Genomic DNA, 21,196 nt, shown 5'->3' on the forward strand with positions numbered 1-21,196 from the left:
ATGAAAAGAAAAAAAATACAATAACTGCAACTATTATTCAAAATAATAGTAGTAATTAAAGTTGCATTAAGTAATTTGTCAAAAGTATTATCTATGAAACATTGCAAATCTTTAGTGAGCATTGATTATGGATTTTATCTATTGATTTTAACTCAATGGTCTCATAATAAAATAATTTATGCTTTAGTATAAAGAAAAATATTCAAAAAATTGGAACTATTTTAGTCGTTAAAAGGGTAGAAATGCCTAATATTTATTTATGAATATTGTCTTTCAATTTTTTGACTTTAACAATTTTTTTTAATATTTAGTGTGGCATATAGAATGATTACTATTTATAAATAAATATTTTATAATATTTTGATTTAACACAGGATAAAATGATAATCCAATTTTATACTCTGTTGTTTAAAATTTTTTTTACCCTTCAACCAAAAAAAGCTCCATAGGAAAAAAAGGGACAAATACAATGAGATCTTATCACACAGTGTAATATAACACCAAAAGATTGAAGAGAACACACCATATCAGAAAGAAAATTTTTGCATTAGGATTTTATCATATATAGCCAAAAAGAACAAACACAATGAAATTATTTTATACAATGACAGGAAATCAAAGAAATATAAAAAATATTATGAACAACATATATCAAAATTGTAGTCCACCTTACTTTTTTTTCTATTAATAGACCGATATATTATTTAAATATAACAAAAAATCATTTAATATAGAAGAAAGAATAATATAATTAACAAAACTAAAACGGAAAGCAACAAGGAAAAATTGTTAGCTAAATTGTGACTTGCTCTTTTAATAATACGTTCATCTAAATGTCAAAATAGCACTTCCAAATGTATTAGAACCATATTGTGCCATCATATAGTTTCATGCAATAAAGAAGACCAAGAAAATTTTCAAAAAAAAAATGGTTGGAATATGAATTCTTATACTTTTGAATGCTCTTGATTTGTGTTGTTATTTTCTTTCTCCATGTCTTAAGTATCTATACATTTTAATAATATGTGGAAGATGAAAATAATTCAAGTTAATTAGAAAGGCTGAAGTAACATATAAAGTTCAAAAAAGTCATCTTTTCATTTACCATATTCATTGTAATTAATGTAAGTTAAGTAGTGTTTTCAAAATTTAAAGCTGAAAAAACCTTTCAACTTCAGTAATTAAGTGATGCATGAATAAATAGGAATAGTAAAAAGACTTTAGAAAATCTCATCCTTTGTTTTACTTATTGAAAGTCATTGATGGAATAAATTAAAACTTTCTCCATAATTTTAAATACTTAAGAAAATTAAATAGAAGGATATGATACATACATATCATTGTGTAATTAAAATATTTATATTTAATTAAACAATAAATTAAATTTTAATTTAGTAAAAAGATAAAATAGTAATTTAACTTTTCACTGTAGAACTTCCCACGTATAATAATAATAATAATAATATATATATATATATATATATGAATGATATATATTTTTCTACTGGTGTTCATACCAGCATTAATTTTCCTTGTTATTGAGATTTGAGACGTAACCGATTTTCTCACCTCCGACATATATATAACAAAGATCCCAACAATCAACAAATTGAACAACTGCTCCCCTGGGTAGATTCTACAGCGCTCGCTATGTTTGCTAAATTTTTTGAAAAGCTCAATCCTACGCCACAGGTATATTGCTCCATTTCACCGTTTTTGAATTCTCAATTCTGCAAATTCATCTCTTTTCACATTTTAACACAACCCTGGTTTGCTCTTTTTGGGTAAATGTTTGAATAATGCAATTATTTGCTGAATTGTTTGTTTAGAGCTTTTAGGAGAGGGGTAACCACTGTCAGACATTTTTTTAGTCTTCTTCAATTAATGCTTGATCTTTTGATTCTTAGGGATTCTATGCTACCATTTATGTCGTTTGTCCAATCGTGTAGAAATTTGACGAAAAAAAGAAGCAAAATCTGTAATTATTGCTGCAAGAGAAGAGATATACTCCACCTAAAAAAATGAGAGCAGATGGTATTTCTTAGCACAAATATTAGCATAGGAGTATTTGACGTGATCTTTTATATCTGTTATGAAGTGGAAATGATTAGAAATTTTAATAACTTTTTAAGTTTAGTTCCATGAAATGGCTGATAAGGGTAAGAACTAGAAAGAAAGAGAAACCTATTGAATTACTTCCCTTAAGTGAAGTAATGGCTACTATTTTTGGTTGTTTGAGATGTAAAAGATACACTTTTTCTCCCTCCTCGTCCAGTTTCAAAAAGAGAATGCCCAACACTTCCATTTTGAGCTCTCTTCTGCATCCACTTCTATGCTAAACAGGGGAATATCTCTTAAAGATACTCCTTTTTTTAGCTCAAAAGGAAGGAAAAGATGGTGTTGGTAGTGATAACCAGCCCCAAAAAGTTACGACGGGTAGTTAATTGAAGTTAGTTCGTTGTGTTGTAGTATTCTAGTGATTGATTGTTGTACATAGATGGTTCTTGTGATCAATACAATACACCTTCTGTTTAAAATTCTCTCAGGTTCATTTCTTGGTGCTCTCAGATCAATCTTGATACTTCGTTATTTTTCTGCCTTTTTTGCTTCCCTTCTATCATATGGTTGTACAATTATAATCAGCACTGATTACAGTGTATGGTGCAAGATGCTAATGCAGTAGGGTTCTAAATTTTTTTTAAATATATTCTTAACATGCTTGTCATTTAGTAAAATTTATTCACCACTTGTTTGTTGATGACAAAGTTTGAAGATCAGTATATGCTGCCAAAACTGATTTCAGTGCGAGGCAGGATCAGAGTGTTCGTTGAGCTCCCAGAAACCCTAGATCCATGCCTTAATCTTCCTTTTTAGTGTGAAAGTAAAATCTAAGAGAAGTCATCAGCAATGATTTCTGCTTACAGTGCAGGAAAAATGTGAAACACAAAACAGAAGATTAAACATGCCATGTTGGACAATATGAAGTAAAAGAACTAGCATTTCGTGTTAGCTCAAATGCAATATGGAGAGCCAATTGTTTCTATTGGAGCATCTTTTATTTCTTATAATCTGGGCTAGGGCTAGGGCCAGAGACACATTCCAGGATGTAAATGACTAAATGCTTTGAACTTGTCTCTATGTCTTTGTTGAACTTTTTTCGGTCTTTAAAATGAAGACTTGAAATATGAGGTAACATTATCCAGACCTTGTTTCATGTCCTGTGAAAACAGGGCTAGGGGCTTTCATTTCAGGTTGTGGATGTGATTAGATAGAAATATAGCAAGAGTATGATTAAATGGAATAAACCGTTCTCTTCTTGAGACAATACCAAATTCTCAGAAGTTTGGTTTGTGATATCGTGAAGGGTTAACTTTATACGTTAGGTTCAGCTAGTTGTAGTTCTTGAATGGCTCCAATACAAATACAGAAGACTGGGTCAGGGGTTCTACCAAGTAAAATGCAACACAATGTAAGATCTCGCTTTTTCGTTTAAGATCCTCAATCAAGCATGCTACTGTCTGTAGTCTATTTTTGTTCTCTTCCTGCTTATGAAGGGGAATCAAGGAATGTTAACTCCTCTCTTGAGCTGATGTCGACTCGTGTAGTGGTCGGCCTTCCTACCAGAAAACCTTCTTAGATGAATAGCATCCTGCAAACTAGAACGGATGGAGGAAGCAAAAAAGAACTTATGTGAATGATGTTTTTCAAAGGCCATAGAATAGACCGCATTGAAGATAGAAAACATGATGGGAGAGAATCAGAGAAATGATAATTCTAAGTTCCACTTGTGCTGCTTTGCCAGTCTGAGATGATTAATATTGCTCCCATCATGCATTATCTTCCTTCAATCAGCTCAAGATATGTTACTTACTGTTTGATAGTGCATTTAGAAAGTCCTCCAACTTGCATAACCATACTTGCTCCGTTCACAAACTAGAACTAATGCTTGTTTGCATAGTATATAATTCAAATCTAATAGTCTCTATCTGCTGAATTTACTGTATTGTGCTTTGAAACTCCCTTACCACATTGTTCTCAGAGTAATGCTCCCGAAGGAAGTGAAAAATTGACAGACCTGGAAGCAACAGTTTCTGTTCACTATGGGATTCCATCTACAGCATCCATTCTGGCATTTGACCCTATTCAGCAACTCTTGGCAATAGGAACATTGTGAGTAAAAAAACATAGTTAATTTATATGCCTTTGAAGATGCTTATGACAGTTGCTTTGTCTAGTCTACCAGACCCTTTTATTACATGTTTTTGTACGGCTTATAAGAACCAGATGATAGTGCATTATTTGTCTCATTCAGCATCAGTGTACGAAGGCCTCTCAACTTTAGAAGTAGCACATTTATTAAGGAGTTCATCTGGGGAGTAATAAGTTCCTTTGAGAGAATTTCAAATCATAATGAAGATAACTAATGACATGAATTTTTCTGATTCTCTCTGTGATAGCCTTAGCAGGATCCGAGAGTGCTAATAGTGAAAAGCAAGGTTGCTCAATACTTCAGTGATATAAATACATTTTATACTTCTTTCAAGACTGAAGTAAAACACATATTAGGACCAATTGCCATAATTTTCAGGTCACATGGACATAACATTTTTCCATAGTAAGCTGAATTTATAATCCATTGTATAAATACATGAAACTTCTTCGACCTCAAACATAGTTCAAAAAACATGCCATTTCAGCTTCTGTGTTCATATGCAACAAGCAGGAAGGCACAGCTTGAAGGAACTGCCATCAACTAGAAATGTTCTATCCTCGTGTCTCTGTCCTAGTTCTTTCATACAACTAATAATCATTATAATTACAGGGATGGAAGGATTAAAGTGATTAGTGGATCTAATGTCGAGGGCCTTTTTTTTTCTCCTAAACCATTGGCGTTCAAGAATTTGGAGGTTTGTAATCTGAGCTGCGTGAGGTCTTTCTGTGTATCTGCACATATACACTTTTCTAAATTAAGACCGTGAGCATGTGGGATTTCAAAGCTCTGTTTCTCCAGAGAGCTTCATTTATTGCTTGTAGATTTTGTTTTGGAGTTTGGCATTATCATCTGATGAATTTCATATCTGGTTTCATGATATTTTTGACAATCTGATTCTTGACTCTCGCTTCCAATATTTGATGCTGTATAATTTACTACTTGGGTGATGGTTAGCATGCACTTCAAATTTGTATGATTATGAGCTTTAGAAATGGCTGTGATATTGGTAAAATGAAATAGGACAAGTGTGCTGTGCCCATGTGGAATTTGTAGTTTCAACCCTTATACTTTCATAGTGCATATGTGTTGGGCTCTTTTGATATAAATATATTTTTCTCTTACCTCTTTCCAGTTCCTGCAAAACCAAGGATTTTTAGTGGGCGTCTCAAATGGAAATGAAATTCAGGTAATTTGTGATCTTTCTGCTATGCAATTTGACTTGTTAACGACTAATTTCCGAGCTGGGCATTACTTGAATCTTTTAGCTCACTGGTGGAGATGTATAGCAACATGCTTTTACTTTGAGGGAACCTTTTGATAGGAGAGTATAGGCAAGTTAGTTCTCACAGACACAGGTACCCAGGAAACTCTTCTTTCGCATTCATGTGTCTTTGGGGGAGATGGCATTACTGTTAATCAGCCATGAAACTGCACCACTCTGGTCCTCCTCTATCAGTGCTTATATCTTCCCCGCTTTTCCATATGCTGCATTTGTATCTCTTTAACAGTTAATTTACTTTAATTATTGACAGGTTTGGGATCTAGAGAACAGGAGAATATCTTCTAGTTTACAGTGGGAGTCCAATATTACTGCATTCTCCGTTATCTATGACACTCATTACATGTAAATGGGTAGATATTGTTGCTTCAAAAGATTTTTGTTCGCTGTACAGTTAGTTTTTTATTTGATACATGCGATATGACTGGACACAGGTTCGTGGGAGATGAATATGGTTATCTCTCTGTTCTGAAGTATGAGGAAGGAATCATGGAACTGTTGCCTTATCACATGCCTCCGAATCTTATAGCTGGTAATGGGATTGCTTTCAGATTTCTGGTATAGAGTAGGTTCATATAGTAAAAGGATCATGGCTTTGCTGGAAATTACTAACTAAATGTTCTTTTAGTTGCATCTTTCTCCGGAGAAACTTAAAATGATTTGAAACCGTTGTGTTTCTTTCTTATTTCATTCTTTTTAGCCTTCCATTCCAAGTTCGGTTGTGGGAACTTTCAGCTAGCTAATTTTGACCGAGGGAATAACCTATTGCTGAATCTTTCTTCTTTTCTTGATGCGATTTCACTGTCATTTTATCTCTTGGATTTCTCTCTAGCTTTAATACGCACAGTGAGAAGTTAGAAGGAGAAGAGGATTTGGGAACTACTGTCGTAATTATTCCCTCTAGCTGATAGGATTAATTAATTGTTACAAAGAACGTAAATAAGAAAGGAAACTAATATGAATATAACACAACCTCCTAATTGCCTAATTACAAAGATTTGTGGATATTCCCATATCTATACTATCTATTTAATACCATATTTAACAATTTCAAAAATTATACCATATTTAACACACAGTATCTCAGATTTGCATTAGTGAGACCCTGTTTAACCCTGTTTATTTGACTTATTTCTCTTGATATATGCAAGTTTTTATGAAAACTTATGGTTGATCAATTTGCAGTCGAGAGATTTGGCAAGTAAGTGACTATATAAACTAGTTGACAATTTTATCTTAGCTCAATTGCATTTGTAGCCACAACACTACGGGTAAACTAACTTGAACTAGAGTCCAAGTAGTGAAGTTTGACATGCACTAAGAATATCTACTCTGTGAGTAAGCCTTAAATTTAGCACATAGGTTGATGGTCTGTATAAGAACATTGATATTAACTCAGGGTGTGTATGCCAAACGTTATACCAGCCAGTTTTTTTGGAAATTTCTTCAAATTTTGACGTGCTCCTAATAACTCCATTGATTTTTCAGCGATGGTTCATATTTAGGATTTCCCAGAAGAGTGCAGCATCAATAAGCTTATGATTTTACCATGAGAAACACAAATCTTTTGAATTAGGAGGTAGAATAGTAGGATGACAACTGATAATTAGAAACTCTTAAGGTCAATATGAGTAAGAAATGTATTTTCGTGAAAGTCTTCCCCTTTTCTTGGTAGGTGCTGACTTGTCGGAGTAAGTCAGTATCCTGCTCTTTTGGATATTCCACGTCTTGGAAATTGCAATGTGGTTTTCGTCCTCTAAAAGCAGGTGTACAGATGAATACAATTTCTGTAGACTAACTTATGTGAACATCTTCTCATATACCCGTGATCATCTGTTGCAGAAGCTGCTAATATTTCAATGCCCGACCAACTCGCCATTGTTGGGTTACTTCCCCAACCTAATTCACATGGAAATAGGTAAGAGATGATCGAAATTTCTCCCTTATTTGCTCGTCTTTGGTTTTTCATTTTTAGAGTTGTTTTCAGCATCTACATTCTTCTGTTTCTTATCACACATCTACCCCTGGTCTCTTGCTGCACTCAAGTACTTTTTGGGGTTTTTTCTTTTTGTTTCCTCAGGGTCCTGATTGCTTATGAGAATGGATTAATTGTTCTCTGGGACATTACAGAAGATCGAGCTGCTCTTGTTAGAGAGTATAAACAACATCAATCAAAGGATGAAATTGTTGTTTATGCTTTAAAAAATGCTAAGGAAGAGAAGTTTCGTGCTTCATCAGATAATCAAGAAGGCGAAAAAGAAATAAGCTCACTCTGTTGGTTGTCATCTGATGGGTCAATTTTGGCTGTTGGTTATATTGATGGAGATATCTTGCTGTGGAATATTTCAGTTCCTGGCAAGAAAAGTCCAGAGGCTGAAGCTTCGTCTAATTATGTTAAGCTGCAGCTCTCAGCAGGAGCCAAAAGACTCCCTGTTATTATACTGCGTTGGTCCGCCAAAAATACACAGAATGGTTGTGGGGGGAAACTATTTGTCTACGGTGGTGATTCAATTGGATCAGAAGAAGCCTTGACGGTAAGCTCTAATCCTAATCCTAATTTAATTTCCCATCTTAATCTTTTTTTATCCCCATCATAATTTTGTTAACATTCAGCAAATATGGTGTTTAAAAAAGACTGAGACATGCAGTATCCTAAATGGCTTGAAATTGAGGTCTAGTTGTTATTATTTTAATTGGTAAAAGTCTAAGGAGTAATTTGACATACACATCCAGAAAAGGTAAAAAAACTGATTTTCAAAATTTTGATTTTTAAAGTGTTGGGAATATAATTAAATAAATTAAAGTGTGCTCTCCGTAACAACTTAAGCATTAAGATGAGATGGTCACATATTCAAATGGTACTAGGGCAGACAAATGTCCTGGGTTGAGTCTCGATGCCACCCTTTATCAAAAAGAATTTCCACATGCTTGTCCCTGTAAAAATGAATCAAGCCCGCACTTAAGGGGTCATGTTGAGAATATAGTTAAGTAAATAAAAGCGTGCTCTCTTTGGTAGGCATCACCCCTTCTTCCTTTCAGAATTAATAACAGAGTTTTGCACAAAGATGGGGGAGAATAGGATTTACTTCAATGCTGGTTTTTAGTTGTTTGGCATCACTAGTGGACATCTGATAGTGCCATCTGGTATGAATGTGGAAAGAAGTCATAATATGATTAGAAGATCATGGAATTGATTTGTTTTGTGCTTAGAGAGGCCTCCAAAGAGCAAAGATCAGCATAAAGTAGTTGGTGTTGGAACGCTCTTGCAATCAGCCATATGCAATTCATCTAGAAGATCCATGACATATTTATGTTGAGACAAATATATGGCAGTTGGCATGGATATCAGCTCAGCAGCCAAAAAATAATGCAGGAGCCCAAAGATCTTTTAGACAATCTTGGGGAAGTGATGTAACTATGGACCTGATACTTGTCCGAATGCTTCCAGTAATAACTATGTCATCAACATATATCAGAATGAATACAATGACATCATAATTATGAAGGATTTACAAAGATGAGTCGGATTTTGATTAAACAAATCCAATACTTGTCAAATAGTTGGTGAGCTCAGTACCATGCCCTAAGAGCCCGATTAAGTCCGCATATGACCTTTATGAGCTTGCAAATGTATGTGGAAGTTTGAGAGAACTCAAAACCAGGAGGTTGTCACATGTGCACTATTTCTTCAAGACCACCTTGCAAGAAGGCAGTGTTGATGTCTAACTGATGAATAGGCCAGTAGCATTGGGCAACAATTGCAAGAACTAAGCCAACTGTTGCAGGCTTGCCAATGGGGTTGAGTGTGGAATGATAGTATAACCCTGGTCTTTGAGTAAGCCTTTTGTTATTAGGCGAGTCATATATCTGTCAATGCTTCCATCAGGTTTATGTTTAATTCCAAACAACCACTTATAGTCCACAACATTTTGTGAGGGGTCACTTGGGACCAAATCCCGTGTCTGGTTTCTGACTAGAGCATCATATTCTGCTTTTGTTGCTTCTTGCCTTTGGGGATATAGTTTTGGTTGACGATAGGAGTGGAAATTGGTGGCAAGATATTTGAGTTGGCAAGAAAATTCTGGGGTATCAGTGTTGTGGGCAAGACATATATGCGCCAGAGAGCCAAATAAGTTGATTTAATTATAACACTAGTAGTTTTCTTATTATTCTAGAATAGGAAGAATTTAATTATATTGTTAGTAGTTTTCTTATTAGTTTAGAATAGGATTTATGTTTCCTAGTTTCATAAGGCTTCCTATTACTCTAAGAAGACTCTTATTTAAAGGAGGATTTGAGGAATAAGAAGTATGCAGATATTAATCAGAAACAAGAGTAGGAGTTCTCTCTTCCATTGAACTCAAAGGTTTCAGCTTCCCTTTGATGAGCTGAATTCATATACAAAAATAGATCGATCTAGGAATTCGAACAAAAGCAAGAGAAAATCAAAGGCAGTTAAATTTGGTTTCCGTGTGACTCGATCCTTCTCTAAGAATCCTATCAATTTGGTATTAGAGCCTAACACAATGGACGATGAGATTTCCAGGTTCGGAGCAGCATGGAAAGCGAGGCTCCACACCCTTCTCTGTGGGCTTTAGGAATCGAAACCGGACCAAGCTCGCACACAAGCACGGGTTGAGAAGGGGGAGTTAGCAAAGTTGGACAAGATTGGCTCAGGAAGAACGTGTGATAACAGAAACTGGACGATGAGATTTCCAGGTTTCAGGAAGAACATGTGATAATAGAAACAGCGATGGAACAACGTTTTGGTGACTGAATTGTCCAAGCTATTCAAGAACACTTTTCTACCTTGGGAATTGGCTCTACAAAACTAACAGGTCATGGGGCAGAGTCGAGTAGTGCTCTGATAACAGGCAGATCAACAAATCCGGCTCATAGAGGTAATACGCTGCATATTCAACCGGCTGATCAGAATCATCAAACTAGTGGAAATTCCAATTCGACAATACCAAGGTATGCAAGGATGGATTTTCCTACATATGATGGCTTTAACGACCCATTAATTTGGGCACATCGTTGTGAACAATTTTTTGAAGATCAACATATAGAAGACGCAGAAAAGGTTGGAGTCGTTGGGTTTCACTTGTTAGGATAAGCACAATTATGTTATTATCAGCTTAAAAGAGCGAGACCTCCTGAAAGCAGCAACCTGGTGGGTGAACTAGTCACGCTTCGACAAACTGGTACAGTTGAAATTTTTCAACATCAATTTCAAGAAAAGTTGGCTAGGACTGATGAGCTTATTCTAGAACACTTGCACATGGGAATATTTATGGCACGGTTGGATGATTCGATCAAATTGGACGTACAATTGCCCAAACCACCCGAATGATCGACGGCTATGAGTATAGACAGGGTTTTAGAGCAAAAACAGCAACTGCAAAGAGTCAGTAACACTCGCAAAGCTGCATGGCAGCAGTCTCGGACGAGTCATGGAAGCACAGTGAACTCAGCTAAGTTTGATACTGGTCTAGTTATCCAGACTAGCAACCAAACCCCTTTTTTCAAGTGATTAACTCGTGTAGAAATGGCGGAGAGAAGAGCTAAGGGGTTATGCTATATTTGTGACGAACAATATCAGCCACTCACAAGTGTAAACAGCTTTTCTGGTTGGAATTGGATGATTCAGTTGATGACGCAATTCCTGAAGTGCCGGATGACTGCCCGGAAATTTCTTTACATGCAATTACAGGTCAAAGGCATGGACAAACTATGCAATTGCCTGCACTCATTAACAGACATCACATGCTTAGTCTTATTGATTCTGGAAGTACCCACAATTTTATAAGTTCTACAGATGCTAGTTGATTACTCCTTGTTGTTTTTTCCCTGCACAACATCAGAATCTCCGTTGCTAATGGAGAGAAAGTTCAATTCTTGGGGATCTGCACAGGGTAACAATCTCTATTGGTGAACATAGCTTTATTGTAGACCTTTATGTTATTCTCTTGGGTGGATTTTATATTGTTTTGGGAGTGAAGTGGTTACAGTCTTTGGGTCCTATACTTGAGGATTTTGCGGCACTTACTATGAGTTTTTCGGTGGAAGGGAAATTAATTTTGTTTCAGAAACAACAAGGGTATTGTGGAAAGGCTTTGCATCTGCTAGGAAAGGCAATTACTGATGAGCAGCGACTGGAATTACCTTTTGACCGAGTTCGATGATCTGTTCCAGGAACCTAAGAGTTTACCACCATTGAGACAATTAACGTAGTGATGACTTCAAGGTGAATGTAGCGTATAGGAAGATTAATCAGTCTAATCGGCAGGTTGATAATTGACTTGGAAACATATTTGGAGAACTAATATCCCACACAAAGTAGCTTGCTTTTTGTGGCTCTTGGCTAATGAAGCTGTCCTCACCCAGGACAATCTAATGAAAAGAAAGATCACGATGTGTTGCAGATGCTTCCTGTATGGAGTTAAAGCAGAGAGTGTTAGCCCTCTGTTCCTTTATTGCAAAGTGACAGAACAGCTGCGGAGAATTTTCTTTAACTTTAAAGGCATATCCTGGATCACGCCTCGAAAGATTATGGAAGCTTTACAGATTTGGGAGGAAACAGGATCCAAGGCAAAGAACAAAAGTAGATGGAGAATTGTCCATACTTGCATCTGGTGGACAACCTAGAAGGAGAGGAATTCAAGATGTTTTCAAAATACAGAGAAAAGTATGCAGAAGATCAAATTGAATTGTCTTTTGCTATTATGTTTTTGGAGTAAACAGATATACTTAGATGGTACTGATTCTATTGTTGATGTTCTAGAGTCAATATAGAGATAGATCAGTTTAGCTTCTGGGGTACAATTGTAAATTTGATTTTCGTACAACTCATGTGCTCACTTAAAAACTTAAGCTTTTAGATGAGGTGTCACACACTTGACACTAAGAGGGTGTTTGAATTGACTTAAAAGTTGGTGAAATCTATTCTTAACTCAGTTTTTGACTTCTGGAAGTGTTTGCCAAATACAAAAAATAATTTAATATAAGTCAAAAATGACTTAAAATAAGTTGGGAAGTGTTTGGCAAGGTAAAAAATGACTTAAAATAAGTTTAAAATGACTTAAAATAAGTCAAAAACCAAAAGTAGATCTCCCCCTACTTTTTATTTTTTTGACTTAAAAAGTCATTTCAGTTTGACTTTCTATTTTGACTTAAAAGTTATTTTTGTAAAGTCAATCCAAACATGCTCTAAGAGTCCATTTGGATTATCTTAAAAAAGTAGTTTTTAAGTCATAAATGCAAAGTTTGTGTCAAACTAAAATGACTTTTAAGTCAAAAAAAAAAGTAGGGAGAGACCTACTTTTGGGTTTTGCTTATTTTAAGTCTCTTTTGATCTTACCAAACACTTCTCAACTTATTTGAAGCCATTTTTGACTTATTTTATGTTATTTTTTATATTTGCCAAACACTTTCAGAAGTCAAAAACTAACTTAAGAGTAGGTTTGACCAACTTTTAAGTCAACCTAAACACCCTCTAAGTTTGTTAGCTAAAGGGAATATCACGGCATGTACCTTTTTTTTATCAGCAAAGAGAGCACATCATCTCATTGTTATTTTTCAATTCAAAAGGACACCATTGTGGTGGGGTATAAGTCTATGACCCAACTTGTTAATTTCATCGCATGGTTTAAATTTTCATTCAACAAACTTGCGTGGTTATCTTACTTAATTGTTAATTTTGGATAATTAGCATGTGACTTGGTTAAATAAGAAGAACAACTATATAAGAATGTGAAAATTATTTAAAATCCAATAGTTTCCACACCATAACCAATAAATGAACATATGGAATTTTTAAGCTTTCCCGCATTCTTGTGGAACCATATTTCAGCCTAGGTTTTCTACTTTTTGGTATACTGCTTGTGTACAGGGATTTCCCCAATATTAATAACATTGTTTACCTTCTCAAACAAAAAAGAAGAAATATGTGATTTTTTGTGGTATCTAGTTTGATGTGTGCCTACACTTATGCCAATTTTTTTTCATTTTCTTCTGCTTGTGTTAGGCAGGTTCTGAATCTTGATTGGTCCTCCGGAATAAAAGCACTGAAATGTGTTGGTCGAGTAGACCTTGGACTTGATGGATCTTTTGCAGATGCCATTGTTGTTTCAAATGCTAATGAAACGGGAATTAGTGATGCTTCTTCCTTGTTTGTGTTGTCAAATCCAGGGAAACTGCACTTTTATGACAAGGCCAGCTTGTCTGCTTTAAAATCTAACCCAGAGAAGGAGCATGCAGATTTTGCTGTTAAGTATCCTACACTTGTACCTACCCTTGAACCACGTATAACTGTGGCATACCTATATCCAGTGGATAGGAAATGGAATTCCTCAAGGACTCCTTCAGAGGTACTAGATGTTTTGTAATTTAAATCGTTGAATACAAATCCATCATCGTGCGTTTTAGTAATCTTTTTCAACTAGTATTAGTTGTTTCCTTAGGAAGTTGTGGTTGCGCTAGTCCGTCCAGCTCATGGTGTGACTGAATTGGAAATCAAAATGCCTCTAAGTAGTAGTATTCCCAGACAACCTACTAAGGATGATGGAATAGAGAGAATACTTGTTGCTGGCTATCTGGATGGATCTGTCCGTCTGTGGAATGCAACATTTCCAGTCTTTACACTTTTAGCTGTTCTGGAATCTCAGGTCTTTGCATTTTGCATTTATTTGACTCTTAACTAATAAGATAGTAGCCTTGATGTGTTCTCATATTCACCTATTTAGTAATAAAAATAATCTCTAGTTTCATTGCCATGAGCTTACATGCCAAAGTATGATGTTGGGGTGAAGGGAATTCAAGCCACTGGTCCTAGAACAGCAATATCCGCTTTGGACTTCTCCTCTACTGCTTTAAATCTTGCCATCGGCCACCAATGTGGCCAGGTAAGACGCATCATGTTTCCAATGGCTACATCTTTGAGAATCCGGTAACACCAGCCGTGCATAACTTACTGATACTTTTGGTTTGTGTAGGTGCATATGTATAGCCTCAAGGGGCAGTCTAAGACAACTAGCTCCAAATTGGTTACAGATGCTGAACAGGACGGTATGCCTTTATGTTCTTAACCTTTTCAGTAACTTATGTTATTTTGAAATATTTTTTCAAACGATAGATGGATACTGGCTTGGCATGACAGGAAGTCTGAAAATAGTTCATCAGTTAATAGGGCTTAGGAGCCTTCATGACCACAATCATCACCTATCTGTTTACATTAAGTTGTGATTGCACTAGGTGGTGTTGACAATTGATTGGAAGGAGAGGCATGACGGGAGAAAAACTGGTTTCCTTAATTATTAAACTCAGCATAAAAGATCTCTTGTATAGGAGTATTTAGACGCAAGTGTGGTATTGAAAAGTGATCAGAGAGAAGTAGCAAGAGGAGTAAATTTGTTTTTTCGTGATGATGAATCTGAATTGTAACAGCCCACAGGCTCTGGGCGGTCGAACTTGAGAGGGTTCTCTGTGAAACATGCCTTGGGAAAATCCCACATCAAAACAGGAGGGAAAAGTTAGGGGCCATATAAGGTGTGTTCAGGAATTCAATTGGTGAGGTGCCTTTTAGGTTAAAGCCAGAGGAACAAAACTTTGAAGCCCAAAAGGTTGGCCCAAAACGGACAATACACCTTGGCAGTTGGATTACATATTTCATGTCAATACTAATTCTGTACTGATAGCTAACCTAATGAAGAAGAAATAGGTTTTATGTCTTCCATCAAGTTCCTTGCCCTTACAAATTTTTAACTCTTACACACATACCATCTTGTGCATCATTATGGTGATCCCTATGTAGTCTGTTTTCAGCTCAGTTCTGTCCAGGTGATACTGGATTTCAGTTTTCCCTCATAAAATCTCCAGTATGCATCCTAAAATTTGTAGCTGTGGGTGCCAGGCTTGTTGCTGGTTTTGAAAGTGGGCAGGTAAGATCAATCCAGGCGTGATCATTACTAATTGTTGTGGCAGATACTTTTGGAAATCTATCAGATGTTTATGTTTCTGTTGCCCTATCAGGTTGCCATGCTTGATGTTAGTTCATCATCAGTTTTGTTCATTACGGATTGTTCATCCAACTCAAGTTCCAGAATCACTTCTGTGGCTGTGACATCATTGGGTAATGCTCTTGAAGACACTGCGGAACAAAGTGAAGAGGGAACAAGAAATGCATGTGTGAAGGACGTTATTTCAGTACTAAACAGAGATGCAGAAGTAGTATTGCTTGATGGCTCCACTGGCAAAAAAATTGGCTCCCAGGCAAAACACCAAAAGGAGATGTCAACTGCTATATCTCTACATGTTTTAGGCAAGCATGACTTTTTCATTTTTAATCAATTTATGTTAGCTCTGAATGAAAACAATTATGAAAAGGAAAAATGTCACTATGTTCATATAATTTTCTATTATCAATAACGAAAAAGTTATTAGCTTTTTACGGAACTTTTTTGTTGTCTGTAGATGGCATTACATTGGTCTCTGAAGAATCGCAAAAGCATTCTTCAACGCAAGACAGCGCCGTGCAGCCTGAAGATTTGATGCAGAAGTGTATTGATTCACAAATTTTACTTTGTTGTCAGGAGGGCTTGCATTTATTCTCCTTAAGTTCTATAATGCAGGTGCCTTTCTTTTACCATTCACTACTGCAGCATTTCCTCTTTTTCTCCTAAAATCACCAGTTTGTAACAGATTATGTAATTATAGGGCGATATCAAACCTATACGTGAAGTGAAACTTGCTAAACCATGTTCTTGGACTTCCATTCTTAAGAATGACATTGAAAATTTTGGACTGGTTTTAGTGTATCAGAATGGAGCAGTTGAAGTAAGGTAACATTTTTTTATTTGCATCTTTCTTTACTGTTGTACTCTTCTCATGCATACCTTTAGCAGTGAGATGAACATTACTGTATTACAGACATGTTCCAATTGTACTGTTTTGGTGATGGATTTTATTTTTCCATGAGATTACCAATTATTTTGAGGTTCATTTGTTATTTTTCGAGTATTTGATGTATGTTTGTGGAAACTGTATGCTTAATCTCTTTCTCCAAAAAAAAAAATAATCAAGAATGTATGGTTAATCTATCCAATCTCTTGCCAAATGGTTAATCTATCCAATCTCTTGCCAGGTCCTTGGTGGATCTTGCTGTCTTGGGAGAATCCTCATTAATATCTATTCTTCGATGGAATTCCAAGATAAATGTGGATAAGATCATAAGTTCTCCTGGTCAATCGATGATTTCACTGGTTGGTATTTTTCAACTCTATTTCTCCGTTCTGCTTAAAATATAGACTACTTGTTTTACTCTTAATACTGCTTGCCATTTACATTAGGAACTGTGCTGTCATAACATTTCATTAGTATAGTGGACCTCTATGTTATGTTGAAACCAATAGAACTGATAACAGCTGCTTTCCCTTCCCACGTTCTAGATTATCATTAACATCTGATTCTCACCATAAGCTTCTACTCAGTTTATGGTGTTTGTAGATATTTTCCCGACAATTACAACTAGTTAACAGTCTATGACAATGTTTAAAGGTGTCAAGCAAGTAGAAACAATCTTGGAAGAATAAGGCAGGATAACTTGGTACAATTAAGGGGTTATGATGGCTGCTAAGGCCTCAGTATTGACTTCACTCTTGATTGTGTTTTCTTTATTTGTGCTAATATTTTTGCAAAGTGTTCTTACAATTTGTAGGTGAATGGGTCTGAATTTGCTGTCATTTCACTGTTGGCCTTTGGAAATGACTTCAGGTCTGTCACCCTCATTATATTCTGTCTTGCATGCAATCCCCATTTTTAAAATACTTGGGCTGAACTCTGAAGCCCAGGGTAAGATCAGAAGAGTTTTCCCCACACATTCATGAGCTTGCTGTTCATGGCACAAAGGATGACAATGACCTTTTACAGGGTTCCAGATGCCTTACCTTTACTTTATAAAAAATCACCCGCAACTGCTGTAGATGATGCCAGTGCATCCCAACATCAAAAGAAGAAACAGGTTCGTACAATGTGCTCCCAGGTTCCCATTCTCTGTCTTTTGATAGACCTCTTATGCAAGGTCATTTTCTGCTTTTTCTAGAATGTTACCACCAGTATTTTTGGTGGTATCGTGAAAGGGTTGAAAGGGCTTAAAGGAGAGCAGGCTGCTGATTCTGTGAATGCTCGAGATGCTCTTGTTTCTCATCTGGAAAACATATTCTCGAGATTTCCTTTCTCAGACCCTACAGATGTAACAGATGACCTTGGAAGCCTGGAACTGAAGTTAGGTATTTTCCCTGGCCCTACTATGCCCATTCTTGAAAAATGATTATGGTCCACTAGTACAGATTTTCCCTCAACTGCCTGAGTTCTTCCATTGCAGATGATATTGAAATTGATGAACCTGTTCATGTTGCTTCATCATCTCTCAGCAGTGATGATGTCAAAATAGGTATTCTTTCATGCTATACAGTAAATAGAATCTTATTTCCTTCTTCTATCCTTGATGAATTTGTCGTTTTATTCCACTCATCCAGAAAAGGAAACCGATAGAAACAGGTTGTTGGAAGGTGGTTCTAGTGATGCCAAGCCAACAGCTAGAACTCGTGAAGAAATCATTGCTAAATATAGAAACAAGGGGGTAATATTATCCTACAAATAAATCTCAAGTTGAATAACTGCATTTGGGCATTTTTATTTACTGACTTGCTTATAACTTTGTAGGATGCGGCCTCTGCTGCATTACAGGCAAAAGATAAGCTTCTCGAGCGTCAGGAGAAACTTGATGTATGTCTATTTAATGCAAGTTTATGTTTACTACCTCCTGCAATATGCATATGCATTTTTTTGTTCTCTTCTAGTATATTGCACGATTTATGGCAATAATTTCTTTTACAATTTTTGTTTAATTTTCTATTTTGAATTTAAAGTGGTAGTTATTTCCACGAAATGACATTGAAAGAAGTCATGATGCTAACTTGTCACATGTCAAAACCATGAATCTAGACACCTGTAGTTGGTTACAAAGAGCTGAATTCTCACCTCCTAAAGTCTAGTATCATCTCTTTAGATATTTTTGTACTTAAGATACCTGGCTCTAATTCAGAAGACCTTGATGAGGCGTAGTTTGTGATATTGTTTTAGATCACACCAATCTTTTTCTTAATTTAAATTGGACGATGGACTGACTTCTTGAGTGCATGGTGTTTAGGCCAGAAACTTCAGGGGGGTTGACTGAACATCATGAATAAATTCCTCCCTCCCCATATATCGTAAGATTGTTATTATTTGATGGAAGTGAAATAAATTTAATTAGTGATGTGTCAGTAGAAATTAGTAAACACCATTTACCTCCTCCTTAATTTCTTTTATACCTTAGCTCTAAGAAAGACCATATGGTTTTTTTGGATCATGTAGTGTTATTAAACTTTACGGCTGTACTAGAAAGCAATGGGCACCATTGCTTCATTGTCTCGGTATGGGTTCAATGTTTTGTCACATAACAACTGTTCCGGTGTACTTCTCTTGATGAAATCATATTTTATACCATAGGGCTAGCTTGAATTTTTGAAAATGTTTCTCCAAGGAAAATGATTTCCTTTGTCTTTCCCCTAAAAAGCATCTCCAACTCCTTTTCTGTATCAGTTGCTTCAATCAATTCACTTAAGACATTGTTATCAACTTCATTCAAAATTATTGTTTGAACACTATTTCAATATCCGTCATATGTTCTACTGCCATTTCCACTACAAATTAGGACATTTATTTCCATGATAAACACGCCTTTCTTTTACATAGGCGGCTTTAACTTTCTATCGTCTTTTTCTCGTAAAAATTGCCTAATAACTGAACGTTGAACGTTGCTTTTATCTTTCTATGGTCTTTTTCTAGTAAAATATGCCTAATAACAATTCTGATACTTTGTTGTAACTGTGCTTACCAGAGGCTTAGTAGAAACACTGAAGAATTACAAAATGGTGCGGAGAACTTTGCGGATCTTGCAGGTGAGCTTGTCAAAGCCATGGAGAAACGCAAGTGGTGGAACCTCTAATTAAGTAGTTCGGTTAACACACAGCATAAATGTACATATTATAAACGTGTAACATACATTACTCTCTGTATGTTGAATGCTACAGAAAAAGCAAAATTTATTATTTGACTAATTTGTTGGAGGTCACCTCAAACAAACATTATCAACTATTGATTTAGTGGGACAATAATGGACGGCAGTTGCCACTTTGTGATTTAGAGTATGCCGTGAAGGCGCAGTATTTTGTTCACTTTTAGTTTTATGTCATCTTCGGACCGGCCATTCATAAACTAGTAATCCGTCCATCTTTATTAGTTCATTATATATTACTTTGAAATATTAATAATATCTTTTTATTTATAAAGTCAATAAATAATTTATTATTTTTTATCTATTTTATCCTTATTATTAATAATTATTTGTTTTTTAATGTTTAGATGATTTATATTTTGTAGAGGTGATTTGGTAAAATTATTCTTGTCATTTATCACTTTTTAATTCTTGTGTCAAGTTAATACTCTTTCGACTCATTTTATATATCACATTTTTACTTTGGACTTGCATTAAGAAAATTTTACCCTTCTATCCTTATTTAATTTTTTCTTAAGTCAACTTTATAATAAATGATGAATACATTTTGAAGGATTAATTAACTACTCTATCAAGGATATAATAGGCAAAATATGATAATTTATGCATAAATTTCATACAATAACAAGTAACCCTCCGTCCCTTTTTACTTGTCCACTTTTGAATTGACACATCTATTAAAAAAAACTAATTAATGACGTAATGAGTTTACTATTTTACTCCTATTAATTATGAAGTGGATGAAAAGTTTTACATTTTTCAAAGTAATTAATCATTTAATTGAGGATATAATAGGTAAAAAAAATTATCCTTTCTTGATTTACCAAAATTGATAAATAATTAAGGACAACTATAAAAAAAAAAGTAAACAAGTAAAAAGGGACGGCAGAGTATTAAATAACGGAAGGAGCAATTTCAGAATTGATTTTTTCGTATTGAGGTTGGATAAGTCTCAAACTTCGATTCATTGCGGTCAATTGCTTTTATTACCTATGTAATGTGACTAGTTCCGGAAACGTGTGTGGCACGTTTATCCCAAAATATTTTATATAAATTTTGTATTATAAATGACATATTTTCTCTACTTCAAATTTATTGGTATTTACTAAAAAATCATTATTTTTACAAATGAAAGTTCATACATCTTCCTAATAAAAAGAACACAAATCCTTAATTATAAAATTGACCAAAAGTACATAAATGGTTGATTCATGTACTAATATGATGATTTACTATTCAATATTTAGTTTATTATATAATTTATAACATTTAAGTTTAATGTAGAAATAGAATTGTAATCTAACTTTTCCTAACATATATACACACGATGAAATAATATTATCATCTTAGCTTACTTAATTAATTGTAATTACGCTTTCTTTTTCTTTTGTATGTCAATGGTTCATAAGAAGTTGGTATTATTTGGTAATATTGAAATTGTTGAAAGATTAAAAGATTGCAATTTATTCAATTTCTAAATTTCGTACTCTTCATTTTTCTACTTTTTGATAATTAAAATCCAAGTTTCACAATGTTCTTTTTTGGCATAGAAAAGATTAAGAAAAAGACTTAGACTCAACAATTTAAA

General features: G+C 35.0%; 1 protein-coding gene across 15 annotated transcripts; it reads left to right on the forward strand.

Annotated features, from left to right (window-relative positions):
• Window positions 1–1,501: 1,501 nt before the first annotated feature.
• On the forward strand, window positions 1,502–19,736 carry LOC101264935 (lethal(2) giant larvae protein homolog SRO77-like). 15 transcript variants are annotated; one of them, XM_069299205.1, is made up of 25 exons: window positions 1,504–1,692; window positions 4,040–4,170; window positions 4,823–4,907; window positions 5,346–5,399; window positions 5,479–5,568; window positions 5,746–5,845; window positions 5,927–6,024; window positions 7,335–7,410; window positions 7,573–8,026; window positions 13,523–13,861; window positions 13,955–14,158; window positions 14,285–14,395; window positions 14,486–14,558; window positions 15,315–15,430; window positions 15,522–15,810; window positions 15,963–16,120; window positions 16,206–16,330; window positions 16,633–16,750; window positions 17,206–17,261; window positions 17,418–17,508; window positions 17,590–17,776; window positions 17,872–17,940; window positions 18,026–18,129; window positions 18,213–18,275; window positions 19,432–19,736. In XM_069299205.1, exons 7-25 carry the CDS (start codon window positions 5,982–5,984, stop codon window positions 19,537–19,539), a joined length of 2,784 nt encoding a protein of 927 aa, XP_069155306.1. In that variant the 5' UTR covers window positions 1,504–1,692; window positions 4,040–4,170; window positions 4,823–4,907; window positions 5,346–5,399; window positions 5,479–5,568; window positions 5,746–5,845; window positions 5,927–5,981; the 3' UTR covers window positions 19,540–19,736. The 15 variants fall into 15 exon arrangements, 14 of the variants coding, with proteins under 14 accessions (XP_010322180.1, XP_069155306.1, XP_069155297.1 ...); XM_069299199.1 differs by having other exon boundaries at window positions 1,612–1,692; window positions 5,746–5,837; XM_010323878.4 differs by lacking the exon at window positions 5,479–5,568 and having other exon boundaries at window positions 1,502–1,692; window positions 5,746–5,837; window positions 14,303–14,395.
• The last annotated feature ends 1,460 nt before the right edge of the window (window positions 19,737–21,196 follow it).

Source organism: Solanum lycopersicum, chromosome 6 (assembly GCF_036512215.1).
Source record: "Solanum lycopersicum chromosome 6, SLM_r2.1".
Lineage (NCBI taxonomy): Eukaryota > Viridiplantae > Streptophyta > Magnoliopsida > Solanales > Solanaceae > Solanum > Solanum lycopersicum.

Excerpts from the sequence above, each read along its gene's own strand:
- LOC101264935 (XM_069299196.1), top strand. The coding sequence starts at position 1,651 with ATGTTTGCTAAATTTTTTGAAAAGCTCAATCCTACGCCACAG. Across the intron at positions 17,262-17,417 it reads GCCTTTGGAAATGACTTCAG|GGTTCCAGATGCCTTACCTT; the intron begins GTCTGTCACCCT and ends GACCTTTTACAG. Across the intron at positions 17,941-18,025 it reads CAGTGATGATGTCAAAATAG|AAAAGGAAACCGATAGAAAC; the intron begins GTATTCTTTCAT and ends CCACTCATCCAG.